Source organism: Oncorhynchus clarkii, chromosome 21, assembly GCF_045791955.1.
Source record: "Oncorhynchus clarkii lewisi isolate Uvic-CL-2024 chromosome 21, UVic_Ocla_1.0, whole genome shotgun sequence".
In the NCBI taxonomy this organism is placed as follows: Eukaryota; Metazoa; Chordata; class Actinopteri; order Salmoniformes; family Salmonidae; genus Oncorhynchus; species Oncorhynchus clarkii.
The window spans coordinates 34833610-34856468 of record NC_092167.1 but is presented as its reverse complement, the minus strand read 5'-3'; the positions used below and the strand labels follow the sequence as shown (position 1 = coordinate 34856468).

The window sequence follows — 22859 nt, the reverse complement described above, 5'->3', positions numbered from 1 at the left end:
ATGCATGTCCTGTGTCTGACACATGGTCTATTAATAGCAATAGAAGTAACTACGGTGAGAGAGAGAGCAGTGGTGGTAGAAGACCTTGTTGATGTCTGAAGGTACACACACACACACACACACGCGCGTGCGCACAAGCACACACACACACACACCTTGTTGATGTCTGAAGTCTTGATGTAGGGCTCAGCACAGTGTGTAATGCCGTTCTGTAGGACCTTCTCCACTCTGGCCACCAGGAAAATATCAGCATGGGGGTTGGTCACCGAGAAGATACCCTGGAGGAGAGATGAGGAAGAGAGGAAAGGTGGAGTAGAAGAAAAATGGAGGGATGAAGAAAAAAGGTGGAGAAGACTGATGAAGGAAAAATGACTATTTGAGACCAAATGACTACTGCTCTTTAATTATTTGTTACTTTTATTTTTTATGTATCTATTTTTTTACTTAACACTTTTTTTTCTTAAAATTTCATATGATTTTTCGGTTTGAAACTGCCATTAGGACTACAGTAACTCCTAGTCATTGTATGAAGGAGAGTTTATCAACTGTCTCCTGGACAGGGCCTGCAGCTGGGAAGTGGTTGGCTGTCTGTTAGTGGCTGAAGTTATACAGGAAACCCAAACAGAGCTGGAACTATTTTTGGGTCAGTGAGATGAAGCCAACCATGGCTCTCACACAGAGCGTCACACACATGTATGCACGCATACACACACACACACACGCAAAAACATGTTCTTCCTGGGAGTGGCAGAAAAGTAAGAGTGGAGTTCGTGACACATTAGTAGACATTTGGAACACATCAGCTTTGACATAATCCGGACAAGTCGCATTATGTTGCTCTCGCAGGGGTCTAGCTAAAGATTCTGCTACCAGAAACAGATTTACAAGGGAGATACCCATGTAAATCACAACATAAAGCTGGCACTGAGTGAGATGGAGGGGAGCCTGCTAGCGCCGGTGAGACACACCCTGACTTCCGTTGTGCAGTAGAAAGATGAGGACAGGCTGTCCTTGGACTACACCCAAACAGCACCTCAATTACACTGATCTGCTGGTGTCCAAGTCTATAATCAGACTGTAATCATAGAGGAAGGCCATTATCTATTTCTCTGTGCCCTGGTGGACATTGCTAGGTTCACACACGGCAAGAGCCTACTTAAAAAAATAAAAATAAAAACTTTATTTAACTAGGCAAGTCAGTTAAGAACAAATTCTTATTTACAATGACGGCCTACCGGGGAACAATGGGTTAACTGCTTTGTTCAGGGGCGAACGTCAGATTTTTACCTTGTCAGCTCAGGGATTCAATCCAGCAACCTTTCGGTTACTGGCCCAACGCTCTAACTCGGCTACCTGCCACCCCAAATCAAGTTCTGTTTTTTGTGTCAACGAGAGTGAGAATGACCAATGTCTTGATTGATTCTATTCTGTTTCATACTCTCTGTTTCCACTCTGTTCTTCATTCTGTTTCTGGGTCCAGATATTTTATTACACAGAAATGTCCATTCCACCTCACAGGACTTTCTGCTTCCAGAGAGAGGGAGCGCTCCGTCATGTTTCCATGTTATCTGAGGATGGGAGGCGCAGCACGGTAGGCAGTGGGGAATGGCGCTGTCGACAACTGAACATTTTAAAAACCTTTCTCTTGTCCACAAAGAAAACATTTCCCTGTTTTAAAGTTTTGCCGTTGGGTGGCGAGAAAATGTTAACAGTTTTAAAGCTAGTTTCCTGCAATTCTACACATTTTGCAACGGGGCGGCGAGAAAATGTTACAGTTTTAAAGCTAATCATACACATTTCTCCATGGCGTTTGCCGTGTTCTTATGCTATCTAAGTGACTCAAGCATTATAACAACATCAACGCGGGCCTCATGTCATGAAATTTTTTGAATTTTAGATTCTCCCTGACCGTCTTTTATTTTGGGGTGATTGTTAGTTCTCAAAGATGATCTTGTTCAAAAAATATATTTCTTCATTCTCGTTTTCTACATACAGTGCCTTGCGAAAGTATTCGGCCCCCTTGAACTTTGCGACCTTTTGCCACATTTCAGGCTTCAAACATAAAGATATAAAACTGTATTTTTTTGTGAAGAATCAACAACAAGTGGGACACAATCATGAAGTGGAACGACATTTATTGGATATTTCAAACTTTTTTAACAAATCAAAAACTGAAAAATTGGGCGTGCAAAATTATTCAGCCCCCTTAAGTTAATACTTTGTAGCGCCACCTTTTGCTGTGATTACAGCTGTAAGTCGCTTGGGGTATGTCTCTATCAGTTTTGCACATCGAGAGACTGACATTTTTTCCCATTCCTCCTTGCAAAACAGCTCGAGCTCAGTGAGGTTGGATGGAGAGCATTTGTGAACAGCAGTTTTCAGTTCTTTCCACAGATTCTCGATTGGATTCAGGTCTGGACTTTGACTTGGCCATTCTAACACCTGGATATGTTTATTTTTGAACCATTCCATTGTAGATTTTGCTTTATGTTTTTATGTTATGTTTGACAGTGGGGATGGTGTGTTCAGCTGTGTTGCTTTTACGCCAAACATAACGTTTTGCATTGTTGCCAAAAAGTTCAATTTTGGTTTCATCTGACCAGAGCACCTTCTTCCACATGTTTGGTGTGTCTCCCAGGTGGCTTGTGGCAAACTTTAAATGACACTTTTTATGGATATCTTTAAGAAATGGCTTTCTTCTTGCCATAAAGGCCAGATTTGTGCAATATACGACTGATTGTTGTCCTATGGACAGAGTCTCCCACCTCAGCTGTAGATCTCTGCAGTTCATCCAGAGTGATCATGGGCCTCTTGGCTGCATCTCTGATCAGTCTTCTCCTTGTATGAGCTGAAAGTTTAGAGGGACGGCCAGGTCTTGGTAGATTTGCAGTGGTCTGATACTCCTTCCATTTCAATATTATCGCTTGCACAGTGCTCCTTGGGATGTTTAAAGCTTGGGAAATATTTTTGTATCCAAATCCGGCTTTAAACTTCTTCACAACAGTATCTCGGACCTGCCTGGTGTGTTCCTTGTTCTTCATGATGCTCTCTGCGCTTTTAACGGACCTCTGAGACTATCACAGTGCAGGTGCATTTATACGGAGACTTGATTACACACAGGTGGATTGTATTTATCATCATTAGTCATTTAGGTCAACATTGGATCATTCAGAGATCCTCACTGAACTTCTGGAGAGAGTTTGCTGCACTGAAAGTAAAGGGGCTGAATAATTTTGCACGCCCAATTTTTGATTTGTTAAAAAAGTTTGAAATATCCAATAAATGTCGTTCCACTTCATGATTGTGTCCCACTTGTTGTTGATTCTTCACAAAAAAATACAGTTTTATATCTTTATGTTTGAAGCCTGAAATGTGGCAAAAGGTCGCAAAAATCAAGGGGGGCGAATACTTTCGCACGGCACTGTACTTTATGTCGGGATTTAGTCGTTTAAGTTCACACTGATACGTCTAATGAAGTTGGCTACACTTCCAGGATTACAAGCTAGCTGGCTAACTACCTTAGAGGTTTCTCCGGACGATCTGATGTTGTATCGCCTCACTTTGATCTTAAAAGTGCGTCACGGTGCACCACTGCTAAATAAATATAGGGGAAACACAGGTACTGTCATTTACTGCTGGGTACCACCACTACTGAGGCTGGGTCTTCCTGTAACTGTAAATAGGACCAGCAGCAGTATGTGTGTGCGTGCGCGGGTGTGTTGGGACATCACACCGGCTGCAGGAGTTAACACTGCACGCTACAGCTAGCACCCAAGAGAAACACTCACCATCATGCTGAAACTGGACTGTTCTTTTCAAGTCGACTGGCTTCAAACTTTAGCAAAACAGTGAGAGTCGGGCAACTTTGATATTGCAGTTAGCCTTTGAAATAGCAATACTAGCTATATACGTGTACAATACATATAGATTAAAGCGAACATATCTCATAGCTGCTGTTCTCGTTTACCCAATTACCGTATAATGAGGAGTTAAGCAAGCTTAAGGAGATATTCAACAGATTATTAACACGAAAATCCTCTGGTCAAAATCCTACCGCGTTGCATGGCAGTACTAGTTGTAGCACTGGATGGTGGAGTTATGTGTTTTACGACCACGCGGACAACAGGCACAGTAAACAGTGTAGCATCAGCCTGAATCTCAACGAGCTTGGAATAAAGAGGGAAAATCAACTGTATCATTCAGACTATGTCCCGGTTCATAGTAGCGCCAGCAGAGTCCCCCAGACACCAGAGGTAGTCCAGTGAAATCAGGAGTATCAGTCAAGTGCTCTCTCTCACACACACACACACACACACGCTGCATTGTGGGTAAATGCATGGATGTGCAGTATTGTGACACCACATCGACTAGGGTGTAAGACGAGAGGACAGCCACGGCTGCGCAGCACCACTGACGGCAACACCTTGCGATCCCCGACGGGAGTGGCTCATCTCTGGGTGTCTAAAGCCCGCTGACCGGTTCGTGGGGGTCATCAGAAACAAACAACAACGCATTTACAAACAAAACTCGAGCCATCTTCACATCCCTGTCCTAACCAACTGATAATCTTAAGTAATCATATAAGGGAGAGACTTAGTTTGTAATCTTAGGATTCTGTGATGCCACCATCATTTCTACAGATACACAAGCACGATTTAGTCTGCGTGTGTGTGTAAACAAACACAACACAACACACAGAATATATTATATAGGTCAGTTAAGGTCACTATGGTCCAACCTGAGTGGGGTATTGCAGCAGAGACTCAGACACCCTTTGTAGAACGGGAAGACCATTCCCTTTCCCTGCATCCCCGTTCACTCCTCCATTCACCCCTCCTCCTCCTCCTCCCTCTGATGTAGGGGAGAGTGGAGAGGTGTCTGTCAGCATCTCTCGTACACAGGGAGGGTTGAGGTCCACATGGAAGTCCGAAGAGATCTTACAGCTCTTAGACACGTCAAACAGGGCCAAGCTGATGAAGAACGGCTCCACCTGGATAACAGAGAGAAGAGAGAGCGCGCGTATGTGCGTGTTTACGAGGTACGAACAAAATAGAGTGTGTGTGTGTGTGTATACGAGTGTCTTTCCACTGTAGACATAAGCATATTAGCTTGAATGATGGCAACCCCACTCCTTCCAGGAACCATAACGCCTATGTGAGTTTGAGTGCAACGACGTCCCTCCATATAAATCTCGGGCCAACCTCCCTTATTCCCCTCCCCAGACCCTATAAATGCTCTAGTGGGAATGTAGTTATTTATCACAGTGTTTTATGTCTACTATAATCCACTCTGAAGGAGGGAGAGAGGGAGGACTCAGTAGTGTGCTCTATACTGCTGGCTCATGCCAAAGAGGCTCTGCATTCGTCTCACACTCCAATCAGGAAGCTAACTTCCTTCATCAGGGAATCTGAATGTGGATAATGATTTAGGTCTCTACACAGCAATTTGGGCATCTATCTTGAGGTATTTCAAACGTGCAATATAAACACAATGAAATATATTTTTATTCATGTTTGACCAGTTTTTCCATTTCTATTGAACAATTTGTTCAGATGGTTCTAATCGTTGTTTCTTTAGCCATTGATAACTAGAAAGGATAAATGGTTTTGTAATTTGTTGTTGTTGTTGAAATACAAGTTAAGCTGCTATTGTCCAATATTTTAGGAAAAAACATAACTCCCGGAATTTCTAACCATAATTATTTATACTTAAAAGATCAAAAAGTGATCTGAAAATAAGTTGAATATACAACATAAACACAAATTCTGATGTCGTTTTTGGATCTGTTGTGCCCTGTTGTACGCTACTCCTATAGGACCTACGTTGGAGCAGGAGGATAGAGTGTGTGTGAGCTTACGTTGGTGAGGACCCCGTCCCCCCTCTCGTTGGCACAGCCCTGCAGGCTGAAGGTGAGGTCATGGCAGCTGACGGCGATGCGCCGGCCAAAACGCTCCTCAAACGGCTTCACATCAGGCTCTATACCCGAGAAGTCCAACCTCTGGAGAGAGGAGGGGGGAGGCATGGGGGAGGGCATGGGGGAGGGAGGAGGAGAGGAGGATGGGAAAGAGGTGGGAGGAGAGGAGGAGGTGGGAGGGATGGGTGAGGAGGGAGGGAAAAAGATGGAGAGAGGGGAAGGAGGGAGAGGGGGAAAGGAGAGTGGAAGAGAGAGGTGGGAGAGGAAGAAGCGGAGGAGGGAGGAGGAGGAAGTAAGGAGGGAGGAGAGGGAGGTCAGGAAGAAAGATGAAGGAGAGAGGAGGGAACAGTGGTTAGCTTCTGGCATCCATCCCCATGGAAGCATACAATATGCAAACACAGACATTCTCTAACTGAGAGGTTCACTCGATGCCAGTTGAGCCAGCAGGCCCTGGGACTGCCCAGACAGACAGGGTATATCATGCATCGATACACCTATACACTGCATATTACAAGCCTGATCTAATAGACTTAAACAACATTAACAAACATATTGGGGATGAATAGAGTAAAACACAGACGGTTCTAACCTGTGTTTCAGGGTCCAGTGAGAAAAGCTTTTGTCTCCCCTCGTTCCTGTTCATTTTATTGAGCTGGTCTGTTTCCCTGGCATACTGCAGAGAGAGAAAGGAGAAAAACAGACAAAGAACAGCCTCAGGTCACAGTGAGATCTCCATCCTCCCTCTCTCCTCTCACACCATCCAATCCATCCATCCATCTCCAGAGAGAGACAGAAGAGTTAACCAGGAAGAGGAGCGCTGGGACATCTCAGACCAGACAGCTCTCTTTGTTTTCCTTGTGCTGTTCTGGGTTTATAGGCACATTCAAGCAGTTGAGGTGGTCTCTATGGGATAAGCATCATCTTCACTCCAAATGGCAAACTGTTCCCTCTAACGTGCACTACTTTTGCCATGGGCCCATAGGGCTCTGGGCAAAAGTAGTGCATAATATAGGGAATAGGGTAGGGAATAGGGTGCCATTAGGGCCGCAGATATTTTGTTTCTCTAACTGACTAGAAACACATTGCTTATCAATAATATATCTGCTAGAACCTAAAAAGAGTTATTCAGCTGTCGTCCATAGGAGAACCCTCCTACATGGAACCCAACATGGTTATACCTGAAACCAAAAAGGGTTCTACTTGGAACCCAAAAGGGTTCTCTTATGGCGACACCCGAAGAACCCTTTTTTGAATAAAACTTTCCTTTCTCTCCGATCGAAACAGGATACGCTCTGTCTGAATGACCCTATTAAAACCTCTCCACCATGTGGCTAGGATCACTACCATGTGTGTGTGAGGAATATCCACACTGCTAGAATAAAGCACGGCTGCTAATGAGGCCAGAGGTGAAGAGAGCAAGTCAGACTAAAACATACTGCCAACATCCACCAGGCTGAATCAATCAGCAACGGGGTATACACACTACGCCTAAGAGTGGACCGCGCAGACATTATGAATCAGATGCTTCGTAAAACATTAAAAAAATAAACAGTAGGCCTATTTTATGGGATTCCTCTGCAGTGTGTGATTGATGTTGATAACAGTGACACCACGCCCAAACCGCGTGTGCCATCGTGGGCAAATTGATTTTGTCCCCCCACACCAAACATGATCACGACACGCAGGTTGAAATATCAAAACAAACTCTGAACCAATTCTATGAATTTGGGGACAGGTCGAAAATCACTAAACAATTTAGCTAGCTAGCTTGCAGTTGCTAGCTAATTCTCCTATTTAGCTAGCTAGCTTGCTGTTGCTAGCTAATTTGTCCTATTTAGCTAGCTAGCTTGCTGTTGCTAGCTAATTTGTACTGGGATATAAATATTGAGTTGTTATTTTACCTGAAATGCACAAGGTCCTCTACTCTGACAATTAATCCACACATAAAACAGTCAACCGAATCGTTTCTAGTCATCTCTCCTGCTTCCATGCTTTTTTTTCTTCTTTGAACTTTATATGGCGATTGGCAACAAACTTTCATAATAAGGTGCATTACCACAACTGACCTCAGTTCATTTTTCAATCACCCACGTGGGCACATGTTCCTAAAAACCAATGAGAAGATAGCACGTGGGTATATGCTTCTAAAAACCAATGAGGAGATGGGAGAGGAAGGACTTGCAGTGCATTCTGCGTGTGGTGTGGTCAGCATTACCTTGATGAGTTCAGGGTGAAGGCTCCTCCCCAGATTCTCCAATAGGCTCTCTCCTTTCCCCTGGCTGCTGCTGTCCTCATCTGATTGGACGAGAGAGGAGTCATTCAAAAAGAGTACTGACCATAGAGCCTCATGTATGATTGGGATGAGTATAACGACATCTGATATTAGAGCACCTTTTCCTTGATATCTGATCCTCCTAGACTTGTGTACTTGGATGTTGACCTGCACAAAGCTACTGGATGATTCTACTCAGTGGTGGAAAAAAGTACCCCAATTTTCATACTTGACTAAAAGTAAAGATACCTTAAAAGAAAATGACTCAAGTAAAAGTAAAAGTCACCCAGCAAAATACTACTTGAGTAAAAGTCAAAAAGTATTTGGTTTTAAATGTACTTAAGTATCAAAAGTAAAAGTATAAATCATTTGTTATTTTAATTTAGGGATAGCCAGGGTCACAGTTCAACACTCAGACATAATTTACATACAAAGCATTTGTGTTTAGTGAGTCTGCCAGATCAGAGGCAGTAAGGATGACCAGGGATGTTATTTTGATAAGTGCTTGAATTAGACAATTCTCCTGTCCTGCTAAGCATTCAAAATGTAAGGAGTATATTTGGGTGTCAGGGAAAATGTAAGGAGTAAAATGTACATTATTTTCTTTAGGGATGTAGTGGAGTAAAAGTAAAAGTTGTCAAAAAATATAAATAGTAAAGGACAGATACCCCCCAAAAACTACTTAAGTAGTACTTAAAAGTATTTTTACTTAAGTACTTTACACCACTGATTCTACTTCATTTTACACTCTTCACCTTTCATGTTGAGTGATGTCCCAATGAGCTTTTCCTACTAACTCTGCTGCGTGTCTGACTCCATTCAGTGTGCTGCAGGGGGAACTGGCGACCAGCCAGGCTAACTGACTCCCACAGCTTTCTGCTATATTAGCCAAATCTCTCAGAATCTCAGAGGCATATGAGAACTTACTGTACTTGTTTTTAGAGAGACATTTGAGTAGAGAGGGTCTACCCTTATGAGAAAATGAATGTCCCCAACTGTCAATTGCTCGGAGGCTGTACACACAGGCAAACATGCAGACACACACACGCATGCATGCAAAAACGCATAGACAGACACGTATGCATGCAAAGACACTCGTGACCGATTCCAGTGAAGTTTGAAATGGGAACTAAATTCTAGAGGCAGATAAAATGACCGGTGAAAACTAGCAATGCAATGCTTCATTGCTGACCAACTGTTGTGTATCATCCTGTAATGGACTATTTAGGCTTTTCAGTGTGCGTTTACAGGTTACGGGAAGGTAATTGAACCACCTAGAGGAGAAGACTGTGTTGAAAGACAGGTGCAACTTTTCTTTGGAAAAAATCGCAGGAGTGGATTAGCTAAATACAGTTTTTTACAATCACTTTGGAACTAATTTCAGAACCTTCATGTCACTTTTAAAAACTCTATAGACACAATACGCACAACCGATGATCAAAATGCAAATTTTTCAAAACTCTAAAATCACCTGTTCAAAATGACACAACTTAACCTCAAAGTACTACCATTTCAAAATTAAATTCACATATTACATCTGAGATGACAGTCTATTCATTCCATTATCATGATCTAACTATCAATTGATACAACTGCTCAAAATGATAAGTAACTGTTTTCGTTTTATGGCAACTGATGAACAATATTCCATGTTTAGATCATGAAAGTTTCAGGATAACGAGATCAATTGACACCAATTACCGTGGAACATGAACCAATTGGACTACATTATCTATGGATGTAATATTTCATCCTCATTCTTTTTCAGACACTGTTTCCATGGTCCCACGTACCACTTTTACAGACCATGTTTTCAGGTTTGACATTACTGTACACTTTATTAGGTACACCTATCTAGTACTGGGTAGGACCATTTGCCTACACAACAGCCTGATTTATTCACGGTGTTGTACGTTAAGAGATGCCCTTCTGCACACCACTGTTTTAAACGGCTGTTATTTGAGAATTTGTGGCCTTTCTGTTAGCTTGAATAAGTCTGGACATTCTCCTCTGACCTCTCTCATTAAAAAGGTGTTTTTGCCCACAGAACTGCCACTCACTGAATGTGTTTTTTTTTATTGCACCATTCTCTGTAAACTGTAGAGACTGTAGTCAGGGCAGCTATTTCTGAGATACTGGAACCACCATGTGTGGCACCAACAATCATACTATGGTCAAAGTTGCTTAGATTACGCATCTTACCCGTTCTAATGTTTGGTCGAACAACAACTAAAGCTCTTTACTCTATATACTCTATATATTGAGTTGCAGACATCCAGATGATTCGCTGTTCGAAGGAGCAGGCTATTTGCGTTAACATGCAGGTGTACCTAATAAAGTGGTCGGTGAGTGTATGTATGCAGGCCCTTGTAATTTATTTTCCAATACTGCCAACTCATTACTGATGATTGATTTCACATTGTGGTACGAGTATATAGTGAAATGAGTGGTATCCACCTACAACAACATAGTGATAACATTGGAGCTGGCAGGTGATCCAGGTCACAATAGAGGTCAAGCAGTGAGAGGAGGAAGACGAGGAAGACGTGGTGGTCAAAGGAATGGCAGGGGACAAGCACCCCTTCTGAGAGGTGGTCGTGAGCCGTTATTTAAGTGCCAACCACTGGTACCATTAATGCTAGTTAGTGCTAGTTTGACCACCAGAGGTCATCTTTGAGAAGCATTTGATAACCTTCAAAAGTGGCTGTACTAGAGAATTTCAAACCTTTTTTTGTAAGAACAAGGTATATAGGACTGATTTTAAGACATTTTGCTTAATTAATTAGCTTAATATTACGGTATTTCTATTCCAAGAAAAACTAAAAACACTCTGGGTTTCCATTAGGATGGAACGGAAAATATGGCGCTGTACAACGTGACGGTCGGGAGTAGGCTTGTTACGGTTTTCTTCTGGTGAAAGAGAGGACCAAAATACAGCGTGGTTATCTTTATACATCTTTAATAAAATATGAAAAATGAACAATATACAAAACAAGAAACGTGAAAAACCGAAACGGCCCTATCTGGTGCAACAAACACAGAGACAGGAACAATCACCCACAAGAGACTTAAAGAATATGGCTGCCTAAATATGGTTCCCAATCAGAGACAACGATAACCACCTGCTCCTGATTGAGAACCACTCCAGGCAACCATAGACTTACCTAGAATACTTAACTAAACACTATCCCATAAACTACAAAACCCCTAGACACAACAAACCACATAAATCACCCATGTCACACCCTGGCCTAACCAAAATAATAAAGAGAACACAGAATACTAAGACCAGGGTGTGACAAGGCTACAGTACAGGACTATTTAGCTAAAGAATCCCTGTGTTGTGCGGACATGCGGGAGACCGGGATTCAATTTCCCAATGGGAGGAAGGAGAATCCTTGTAAGTAAGAATTTGTTCTTAACTGACTTGCCTAGTTAAATAAAGGTTACTCTAAGAGCAGAACATTTCTACACCATAATTGTAGTCTAACCAATACACAACCAGAGATTTAGCCAAAATAAAAATCTCATTGATTTATCAAGACCAGTCCCCATGCTTGTCTCAGAGCAGTGTGAAACGGTGCTAATATAGTTGTAGGCTATTGCTTCAAATCCTATTGCTTCTAACTTCAATACGCTCTTTAAATAAATAAGACCTACACCACTTTTAACAGCACATTAATCAACACTAGTGAGACTCAGGTCACCTATGGCAGGCCTACAGAATATCGAAAAATATGACGTGACTCGCCGCCAATAATTACATATAGAGGACTGGAGGATTGAAGGATTCTAAATTAAAACCAAAAGCCGTCTCATGGGTCTCCCGGTGGCGGCCGGCACGGGTATCTGTTGCAACGCATTTTGTATTGCGATGCAGTGACTTAGACAGCTGCTCCACTGGGGAGGCCACATCCACAAAGTATCAAAATACCAACAAGGTGTTGGTAAAAGTACAGTTGAAGTTGGAAGTTTTACATACACCTTAGCCAAATACATTTAAACTCAGCATTTCACAATTCCTTACATTTAACCCTAGTAGAAATTCCCTGTCTTTGGTCAGTTAGGATCACCACTTCAATTTTAAGAATGTGAAATGTCAGAATAATAGTAGAGAGAATGATTTATTTCAGCTTTTATTTCTTTCATCACATTCCCAGTGAGTCATACACTCAATTAGTATTTGGTAGCATTGCCTTTAAATTGTTTAACTTGGGTCAAACGTTTCGGGTAGCCTTCCACAAGCTTCCGACAATAAGTTGGGTGAATTTTGGCCCATTCCTTCTTACAGAGCTAGTGTAACTGAGTCAGGTTTGTAGGACTCCTTGCTCGCAAATGCTTTTTCGGTTCTGCCCAGAAAATTTTTGATAGAATTGAGGTCAGGGCTTTGTGATGGCCACTCCAATACCTTGACTTTGTTGTCCTTAAACCATTTTGCCACAACTTTGGAAATATGCTTGGGGTCATTGTCCATTTGGAAGACCCATTTGCGACTAAGCTTTAACTTCCTGACTGATGTCTTGAGATGTTGCTTCAATATATCCACATAATTTGTTTCCTGCTGTTTCATCCAGCATCTTCACAAGGTCCCTTGCGGTTGTTCTGGGACTTCCTGAGCGCTATGACGGCTGCGTGGTCCCATGGTGTTTATACGTACTATTGTTTGTATAGATGAACATGGTACTTTCAGGCATTTGGAAATTGCTCCCAAGGATGAACCAGACTGCACAAAGTAGATGTCCTAACCGACTTGCCAAAACTATAGTTTGTTAACAAGAAATTTGTGGAGTGGTTGAAAAATGGGTTTTAATGACTCCAACCTAAGAGTATGCAAACTTCCGACTTCAACTGCATATTGTCCTGCTAATAGCCCATAATGGGCTATTATAATACTGTACATGGTGTCCAGGTCAGGAAAACCAAAACATTTATTTATTAAAGACTATCAGAAAGAATGTTGGTACTTATTTATTTTGATCCAAAGCCATGAATGAGTGAGTCACTCAGCTTTATGTAGGTGCTGCCATATGACTGTGCCATCAACTTGATAATATATAATGATATTTTGGAGGTTATTTTGTTTCCAAAAAAACAAAAGTGAGCAATTGTAATCTGAATAAAGGTTAAAATAATATTTGTAAAGGCCATAACATTTATTTCTGTTTAAAGATGGAGAGAAATGCTGGGCCAATTGAGCCGCCCTACTCCCAACTCCCAATGTGATACATAATACCTTTTGTGGTATTATTTGTTGTATTTTCTGGTCGATTAAACTGAAATTGCAACCAATCACGGCCGGTTGTGATACAGCCAACCTAACTTCGAAATACATTTGACGATAGAATTCTCCCCCTACCCTTCTTCTATTGTCCAGCTACCTGCTAATAGCCATAATGGCGCTGTACAACGTGACCGTGTGTATTTGAAAGAGTATTTTCCAGTAAGCAACTATTTGTTTACCTTCTTTAGACAACTTTGTTCCAATATTTCTGTAATTCAGTGATGTTTATTCTCATAGTAATTCCTTATGGAGCCATAACTAAATAAACATTGGCATTTTGAAAGAGCATTTTTATCATTATTTTATTGACGAAAGCATAAAGATGCCATTATTAGTTACATTGTTTTAGTTTGAACGTGCAGACTGGCACTAAGAACAGCAGGAACGTTTCCCTAGTCTGCACCATTATTAGTGCAATGCCCCTGGAAGTGTTGCTCTGTGCTACCCAGTGGGGTAGCACAGTGCCCCCCTTCCTCCTCCTCCCTTCCCCATGGGCTAGGTCCGTCCCGTGCCCCCTGCCCTCGTGCCTTGAACCTCACGCGCTTTCAGTGGATACAGCTGGAGAACTATATACAGTATATTGTCCTGCTAATAACAGGGTTAATAATATATCAGTGAGAATATCTAAATTAATAATAATAATTCTAAATTAATAAGAATAATTGCTTTGTTTAAAAAATAACAATATTTTGGAGATCATTTTGTTTTCAAATAACGTAAAATGAGCAAGAAAAAAGCAATTCTTGAACATGGGGTGAGACATTGTTACTAATTTGTAAATAAAGCAAGTTTGTTATTTAGAATAATTTATTTATGTTTTTAGCGGGAGAGAAACCAAAAACCTACAGTCATCTTATGGGTTGCCCAGTTGAAGCCCGGCACAGGTATTGAACCAGCATCTGTAGCAACACAGCTTGCACTGCTATGCAGTGTCTTACGACTGTTGCACCACACAAGCGCTGTACAACAGGACCATTCGGGAGTGGGCTACATTACAAAATAATCCTAACAAAATAAGTAATAAAAACCTTTGTGTAACAACAGTTTTAGTTAGTAATACTGAAGTCGTGCACAATTATCAGTTTCTATTTAGGTTTATGTCGCCCATTCATTGTCAGTTAGAGACACAGTAGGATCCAAAAGCATAATCAGTGCTCTAACTCCCCATTGCGCTGGTCTGGAGCAATGAAGTGGTGACGTAGGGTACCGTACTAAATTACAGCAGTATTATCGCAAAACTTTTAGTGGGGCAACCACTGTATACTGCATGCCAACGTGTACCACGGTGTAGGTGATGTGACTAAATGTGTTCTTAGTGTAATTTTCCCTGCAGAATTGAGACTAGGCCAAATATGGGAGGCAGAGGCAAAATTCTGACATACCAACAAGAGCAGGGTGTGGTCAATTTGGTTCGGGCCAGAAATTATATTCGCCTTACAGAAATTCGGCAGCACATCTTGGACAATGACGACATGTTGAACAATGTGGAAGCCATAAGTTTGCAGGCTATTGCATGCATGCTGAAATGGCACCAGGGGTCTCTAAAACAGCTATACCGTGTGACTTTAGAAAGAAATGCAGACAGAGTGAAGCAACTGAGGACTGAGTATGTTCAGGTATGTTCAGTTTCAAGATGGCTGTTGTGAAAAATCCCCCCAACATTCTACATCATTGTAATCAGTAATTCTCTTTCCAAGACGTCTTTTTAGAAGGTGATGGAGCTGGATGCTGACGAAAACCATCACAAATTCCTCTTTTTGGATGAGGCAGGCTTCAACCTGGCCAAAACAAGGAGGAGAGGTCGGAATTTCATTGGCCAACGGGCAACCATCCAAGTACCTGGACAACATCACCATGTGTCCGGCTATATTGGAAGATGGTGTGGTTGTACGCAGACCTCGTATTGGATCATATAATGCAGCTCTCCTTGTAACCTTCCTCGATGAGCTAAATCAGGTCTGTAGAGCTGATGGCGTGACCTATGACATTGTGTGGGATAATGTCAGGTTCCACCATGCTCAAATGGTGCAAGCATGGTTTCAGGCCCATCCACAATTTACCACCCTGTACTTACCCCCATACTCTCCTTTCCTTAACACGATTGAGGATTTTGTCTCCACATGGAGGTGGAAGGAATATGATAGGCGCCTTCTCGAACAAGCCACGCTTCTCCAGGCCATGGATGACGCATGCAATGATTCGCCATGCCCGAAGATTCTTCTTCTTTGGCTAATGAAAACATCCATTGTGATGTGGCTGAGAACCTGTGGCCAAATCCACAAGACAGGGTTGAGGGAAATATAGAAGTACAGTAATCAATCCTTTGGTTTGCTTTATACAGTAAGCCAGGTGAGGAATACTGCAGTTGACGTTTTACTGTAGTTTTTTTCTTTTTTGTAGCTGATTATTTTTGCTTTAATTCAAAGAAACCTATGTTGTGAGTTTATTGTATTTCATCAATACATTTCAGATTTTGTTCAATGATTCCACTGTGTCTGTAGTATTCTCTCTACTGGTCCTTTTTACAGTGATGTATTTATGTGTAGTATCATCATGAAACAATTTTGTACTACAATATTTAATGATTGTGCGAACAACTACACAGTATCTTGTGTGTGGGTGATCTAAATTAATGTTCCTATGGTATTTCATGATAAACTAGTTATTTGAACCAATGATTCTGAAAGTGCAAGGTTCCTTTAAAGATATGAATGGACAGACTGTGTTACAAGTGATGACCGTTTTGAGTTGTGCGTCTAGAGTTTTGAAAAATGACCACAAGGTTCTGAAATTAGTGCCAAAGTGGTTGTAAAAAACTGTAACATGTTGAACTGCAGGTCTAGGAGAGTACGGCATACAATGTGTGTGTGTTTGTGTGTCCAGTCCATCCTCACCCAGGGCACAGTCTAGGCCGTCTCCTCCATTCCTCCTGTCTCCTCCCTCAGTGCTGCTCTGCAGGGCCTGTTTCAGGGTGACCACCCACTCCTCCATCTCCGCCTCGCTGTCCGCAGAAAGGAGGTGGCTGTAGCGCTCCTGCATCTTCAGCTCAAAGCCGTTACGGCGCATCTTAGGACACTGGAGGGGGGGACAGGGAACAGGGGGTTGGTTGGAGTCATTTCGTAACATAATCTTAAAGTAGTTCCAACCAATCTTAGGGCACCTGGGGTGAAAATATAGACGTTCGGTTGGAGTCATTTAAACATTGTGGCTCAAAGCTGTTAAAGCGCATCTTAGGGCGCTGGGGAGGAGAGAAAGAGAGCACATCTGGTTGGATCAGCATATAACCTAATAACACTCGGCTCAATGCTCAAACGTGCTGCTGAGTTGACAGCTAATATTTACATTTCAAGTTTAGCCAACTTGGATCTAATTGCTAGCTAGATAACGAGGCAGAACAGTATAATTGTTATGAACACAGCCTTCTGTCTGTCTCCAACTGTTTGAACAGCATGCTAGCCTGTCTACTTTGTTCAATCAATACCTTATTTCTCAGAATGAGAACGGGTTGCCAATTCCCTATATTGTGTTTTATGATTATTGCACATTTATAAAACAGACTGGACAGCTAGTATAACAGCCTTTGGTTAAAATGCTGCTAGGTGCCGATTTAGGCCTAAATCTTTATTAGCAACTAATCCCACTGGGCACAGACGTCATTTCAACGTGTAGTTTGGTTTACAATTGAAAGTTGTCAACTAACGTGAATTCAATGTGAATTCAACAAAAAATGTCACCATATTGGATTTAGGTTCAAAGTTGGTTGAAAAAAAGACTAAATTCCCTTACGTTGATGACTTTTGCAAATCCAATCCATTTTACAAGTTGATCCAACGTCATCACATTGAATTATTTGTTGAAATGACATGGAAACGACGATGATTCAACCAGTTTTTTCCCAGTGGGCTGTTGTGTTAAAAGCCTAATTCTGAGTGTCCTGCTGCCATTTCTGCCTCCAGAGAATGATTACCTATTAATTGTATTAACATAGAATGATCTATTTGATTATCACAGACTTCCCTCCATGGCTGGCAGGAGGAAAGTCTAGCGTCTAGGACAGACAATATTTAGATTTGTCTGTCTCCATAAAGCCCAGAGAGGATGGTGTGCCTCTGTAAGCAAATGGTCAATCTATTCCCAGGACACATTAGGAACAAACATTAACCATATACAAAGATATACTGTACTATATTACTCACAACAACCACACAACGTCAATGATTTCCAAGTCAAGGTGAAATAAGGGATCGTATTCAATGAACATCTCAAAGTAGCTGATCTAAGATCAGTTCCCCCGTCCATGTAATCTAAGGAATTGTAATCTAAAAGACCAGACTGATCCTAGATCAGCACTCCTACTCAGAGACTCTTTGTGAATAAGGGCCCAGGTCACCTGAATGACGTCTATACAGGAGTCCAGGTAGATGGATCCTTTGGTGTCCTTGCAGTTCTTCTCATCCTTGTAGGAGTTGAGGATGTAGGAGCCGTCTGGCAGCTGGGACAGGTAGAAATACCTCCTCTTAAACACCTGATAATCAGAAGAAGGGTTTCAATTCAAAATCATCCAATAGCCACGCTGCTTTTATTTCTAAGTGTCCATCTGCTGTACAGTCTAGTGGATGTGTGGGTACAAAGGTAGATAAGGCTGGTGATCAAATGTATTGTTGTGGCATTCAAATACAGCTGTAGACACTTTTTTTGATTAGCTGAGTCAGGTAAGACCCTATCAAATCCGCGATGCGGAGAACGCGGAAGGAATCACGGAATCCAGACATTAAAATGGAATTGAACAATATTCAAAAATGCATTTAATTTATTAGAAAATTAATTAGCTCAGGATTATTATAAAACAGCTCCCGGGTTATCATAAGGCATGAACAAAATGCATCACTGATTCTTATTTGCCTTCTTTATTTATTTCTGAAGAGGCAACGCGGGAATGGCCCTGTCCGTTTGTGCGTGTTTGTTTGTCTACCACTTTGTGTAGCCGTTAGCGATGATGCTAATGATAACCGTCTTATGGAAGATGGAAAGGCTTTCCCCAAAAAATCGAAATGAAAATGTTAACGACAAAGTTGCCTATGCCTACCTGCATAATGATATTATGATTATTTGGTGATTTGTGATTAGCAAACTCTACAATCAGAAACAGAGCTAAGCAAACACGTCTCTTGCTGGAGCACACCTGAATTAAAGGTTATGTACACCCCAAAATAAAAATGTACTTGATATTTCCAAGTCCTCAAGTGGTCTCCTGATGTGATTTAAGCATTGTTATGGATCCAATTGTGTTGTTTTTATATTTAAAAAAAATATTTTGAGAGCGAAAACCTGAAAAAAATGGGAAAAAACTGAAACCTGGGAAAACAAAATGGAAAAAACGGAATATTTATATATAACTAATTTTATAGGGCCCTAATCAGGTATGTTAGTGCTGAACAAAAGCCTGCACAGTGTTTTTGTGGTACATGATCTACGTCATTTATTGTACATCTACAATGCATTCGGAAAGAATTCAGACCCCTTGACTTTTCCCACATTTTATTTCGCTACAGCCTTATTCTAAAATTGATTTAAAAAATGTTTTCCCCATACCCCATAATGACAAAGCAAGACAGGTGTTTAGACATTTTTTTTAATAAAAAATATCACATTTACATAAGTATTCAGACCCTTTGCAGCATTTTTGGCAGCCATTACAGCCTTGAGTCTTCCTGGGTATGACGCTACAAGCTTGGCACACCTGTATTAGGGGTGTTTCTCCCATCCCTCTCTGCAAATCCTCTCAAGCTTTGTCAGGTTGGATGGAACGCTGCACAGCAATTTTCAGGTCTCTCCAGAGATGTTCAATCGGGTTCAAGTCCGGGCTCTGGCTGGGCCACTCAAGGACATTCAGAGACTTGTCCCGAAGCCACTCCTGCATTGTCTTGGCTGTGTGCTTAGGGTCATTGTCTTGTTGGAAGGTGAACCTTCGCCCCAGTCTGAGGTCACTCTGGAGAAGATTTTCATCAAGGATCTCTCTGATCTTTGCTCTGTTCATCTTTCTCTAGATCGTGACTAGTCTCCCAGTCCCTGCCGCTGAAAAACATCCCCACAGCATGATGCTACCATCACCATGCTTCACAGTAGGGATGGTGCCAAAGAGTTCCATCTTGGTTTCATCAGACCAGAGAATCTTGTTTCTGATGGTCTGAGAGTCCTTTAGGTGCCTTTTTGCTCCAAGTGGGCTGTCATGTGCCTTTTACTGAGGAGTGGCTTCCGTCTTCTGGCCACTCTACCATAAAGGACTGATTGGTGGAGTGCTGCAGAGATGATTGTCCTTCTGGAAGGTTCTCCCATCTCCACAGAGGAACACTGTCAGAGTGACCATCAGGTTCTTGGTCACCTCCCTGACCAAGGCCCCTCTCCCCCGATTGCTCAGTTTGGCCGGGCGGCCAGCTCTAGGAAGTCTGGGTGGTTCCAAACTTCTTTAATTTAAGAATGACGGAGGCCACTTTGTTCTTGGGGTCCTTCAATGCTGCAGGAATGTTTTGGTACCCTTCCCCAGATCTGTGCCTCGACACAATCCTGTGTTTGAGCTCTAAGGACAATTCCTTCGACCTCATGGCTTGGATCTGACATGCACTGTCAACTGTGGGGCACTATATAGACAGGTGTGTGCCTTTCCAAATAATGTAGTTATGACATTTGTGTTTCTTTACGTAATATGTAATTGTTGTACTGTATGTGTGTCTATAGTACTGTTCAATATTGTGTTAGTGTATATAAGTCGTTTTGTCTGAAACTTTGTTCCCCGTGCTGCCTGCTGCTGTTGCATCAGGTATCTCTTGAAAAAGAGATTATATCTCAATGACAAACACCTGTATACAAATATCCAATCAATTGAATTCGCCATAAGTGGACTCCAATCAAGTTGTAGAAACATCTCAAGGATGATCAATGGAAACAGGATGCACCTGAGATTAATTTCAAGTCTCATAGCAAAGGGTCGAAAAAAATAAAGAAAATAAAAATCATCAATTTAAGAATAAGACTGTAACGTACATTTTCGGGGAAAAAGTCAAGGGGTCTGAGTACTTTCTGAATGCACTCTCTAGTCAGTAGACAAGGATGGTGGGTGAGCTGTTCTGACTCACCCTCATGGAGACAGACAGGCTGCTGTTGATGTTGGCTTTCTGCAGCCAGCCCTGCTTCATGATACCCCCTCTCTGAGAGCACAGAGAGGACGAGTCCTGGTGACACACACACACACACACACACACACACACACACACACACACACACACACACACACACACACACACACACACACACACACACACACACACACACACACACACACGAAGGAAGGAGAGTTAGTATTGATAATGGCTATGGATATACAATCAATAGGCTAATCAATGCACATCACACACACCCACAGACACAGACACAGACACAGACACACACACACACACACACACACACACACACACACACACACACACACACACACACACACACACACACACACACACACACACACACACACTCACACAGCTCAGGTAACAAATTGAGAAGTGGCACTATCCTTTGCGCTCGTCCGATCGTAAGTACGCCTCTCTCTAGCTCTGTCCTGTAATCTAATTGGCTGAGCTCTCTCCTCTGTCCTCCCTCAACACACCCACCCTTCCCTTGCTCTGAGTGGCGTTCTGAGAACCCCCTTCATTCCTCTATCCACCCCTCTACTATATCAATCCTCTATCAATCACACATGAAAAAATACTCCAGTTTACTATAGAATAAGCCTGTACTTACTATATAATTGTGTGGTAAACTGTAGTATACTATACTACACACTGTAGTATCCCTCTGCCATGTGTAATTCTTACTATATAATTTTGTAGTATACAGTAGAATACTATAGTAAATACTGCAGTATGCTACAGACTGCAAAAACACTACAGTAATTACTACAATAATGTCTCCAAAAACACTATAGTCCACAAAACATTACAGTAATTACAATAGTATATTATACTACAGTTTTAATCTGCTGCTACTCTCAGTTTATTATCCATGCATAGTCAGTTTACCTCTACCTACATGTACATATTACTGCAATTACCTCAACTAACCTATGCCCCCCGCATATCGGCTCTGTACCGGTGCCCCCTGTATATAGCTGCTCCGTAATTATTTGTTATTTTTCTATTTTCATTATTATTATGTTTTTACTTCAGTTTATTTGAGTACTCTCTTAACACTTATTTTTCTTAAAACTGCATTGTTGGTTAAGGGCTTTCACTGTAAGGTCTACTACACCTGTTGTATTCGGCGCATGTGCCAAAACTATTTGATTTGATACACTATTAATTACTGCTCTCTCCCTCGGAGACAAGATGTCTGGGGTGTAGCAATAAAGGACATTGTAAGTCATGTAACATTAGCAAGCCTCTTTTTGTGCTGCCTGGATTGATAGATAGAGAGCAGAGCAGAGGCTTTCTCCCACTCGCTTTAGTACTTTGGTGTATTTAAAATGGCAGCCTATTTCCCTGTATAGTGCACTACATTTGGGCCCAGGACCCATAGGGCTCTGGTCAAAGGTAGTGCACTATATAGGGAATAGGGTTCCATTGTAGCCGCAGCCCTGGAGTGATTCAGTGATAGCCTCTGCTGTCTGCTCTGTGCTCTCAGCAATATGTCTGGCAGCTGTTTATTTTCCTTCAATCGTTCAATTACAACTTTTTTTAATGTGAAGTTGATCCACATCCGGCCAGGCCGATGAGGGAGGGGGGAGTCGATGAGAACTATTTTTAGAAAAGTAGAGCTCTGGTTTCACTGCTAAAGAGGAGTGATGAGGACAGCTACTGGCTGTACTGGTTGGCTGCAGTAGCCTGGTCCCAGATCTGTTTGTGCTGTCTTGCCTACTCCTAATGTGACAATGACCATAGGCGTAGGCAAGATAGCACAAACACATCTGGAAACAGGCTGTGGCTGTAGACCCTACTGAGTACAGCTGCAAATGCTCTCCCGCCACAAAACCACATCACAGTGGCACAGTGGCGGTTAGGGTTTCTGGATGTAAGCGGTATCTCTATTGAATTACTGTTATTTGATGCATTGTATTGTATTGTTAGCATCTTTTCTAAAACACTTTGGGGGGGATGCAGCAATGTGTTGATGTTATGCTCAAAGTCAAAAGGGTTGAGCATACCAGACCACTCAACATCGTCTGATAATCAATGTCTCTCTCTCTCGCGCACACATGTACGTAGGCGCGCGCACACACACACACACACACACACACACACACACACACACACACACACACACACACACACACACACACACACACACACACACACACACACACACACACACACACACACACACACACACACACACAGGTCCAT

At 42.0% G+C, this 22859-nt stretch overlaps 1 protein-coding gene across 4 annotated transcripts in view; it reads right to left on the bottom strand.

Moving 5' to 3' along the window:
* LOC139378950 (dedicator of cytokinesis 11) overlaps positions 1 to 22859 on the bottom strand; it is a 111453-nt gene that overhangs the window by 74532 nt on the left and 14062 nt on the right. For all 4 annotated transcript variants that reach the window (XM_071121583.1, XM_071121584.1, XM_071121585.1 and 1 more), the window contains exons 6-13: positions 20601 to 20696; positions 17858 to 17992; positions 16362 to 16542; positions 8130 to 8209; positions 6504 to 6587; positions 5858 to 5998; positions 4739 to 4990; positions 156 to 278 (exon numbers count right to left, since the gene is read on the bottom strand). In XM_071121583.1, coding sequence (XP_070977684.1) covers positions 156 to 278; positions 4739 to 4990; positions 5858 to 5998; positions 6504 to 6587; positions 8130 to 8209; positions 16362 to 16542; positions 17858 to 17992; positions 20601 to 20696 — 1092 coding nt within the window. The remainder of the gene's footprint in view (positions 1 to 155; positions 279 to 4738; positions 4991 to 5857; positions 5999 to 6503; positions 6588 to 8129; positions 8210 to 16361; positions 16543 to 17857; positions 17993 to 20600; positions 20697 to 22859) is intronic.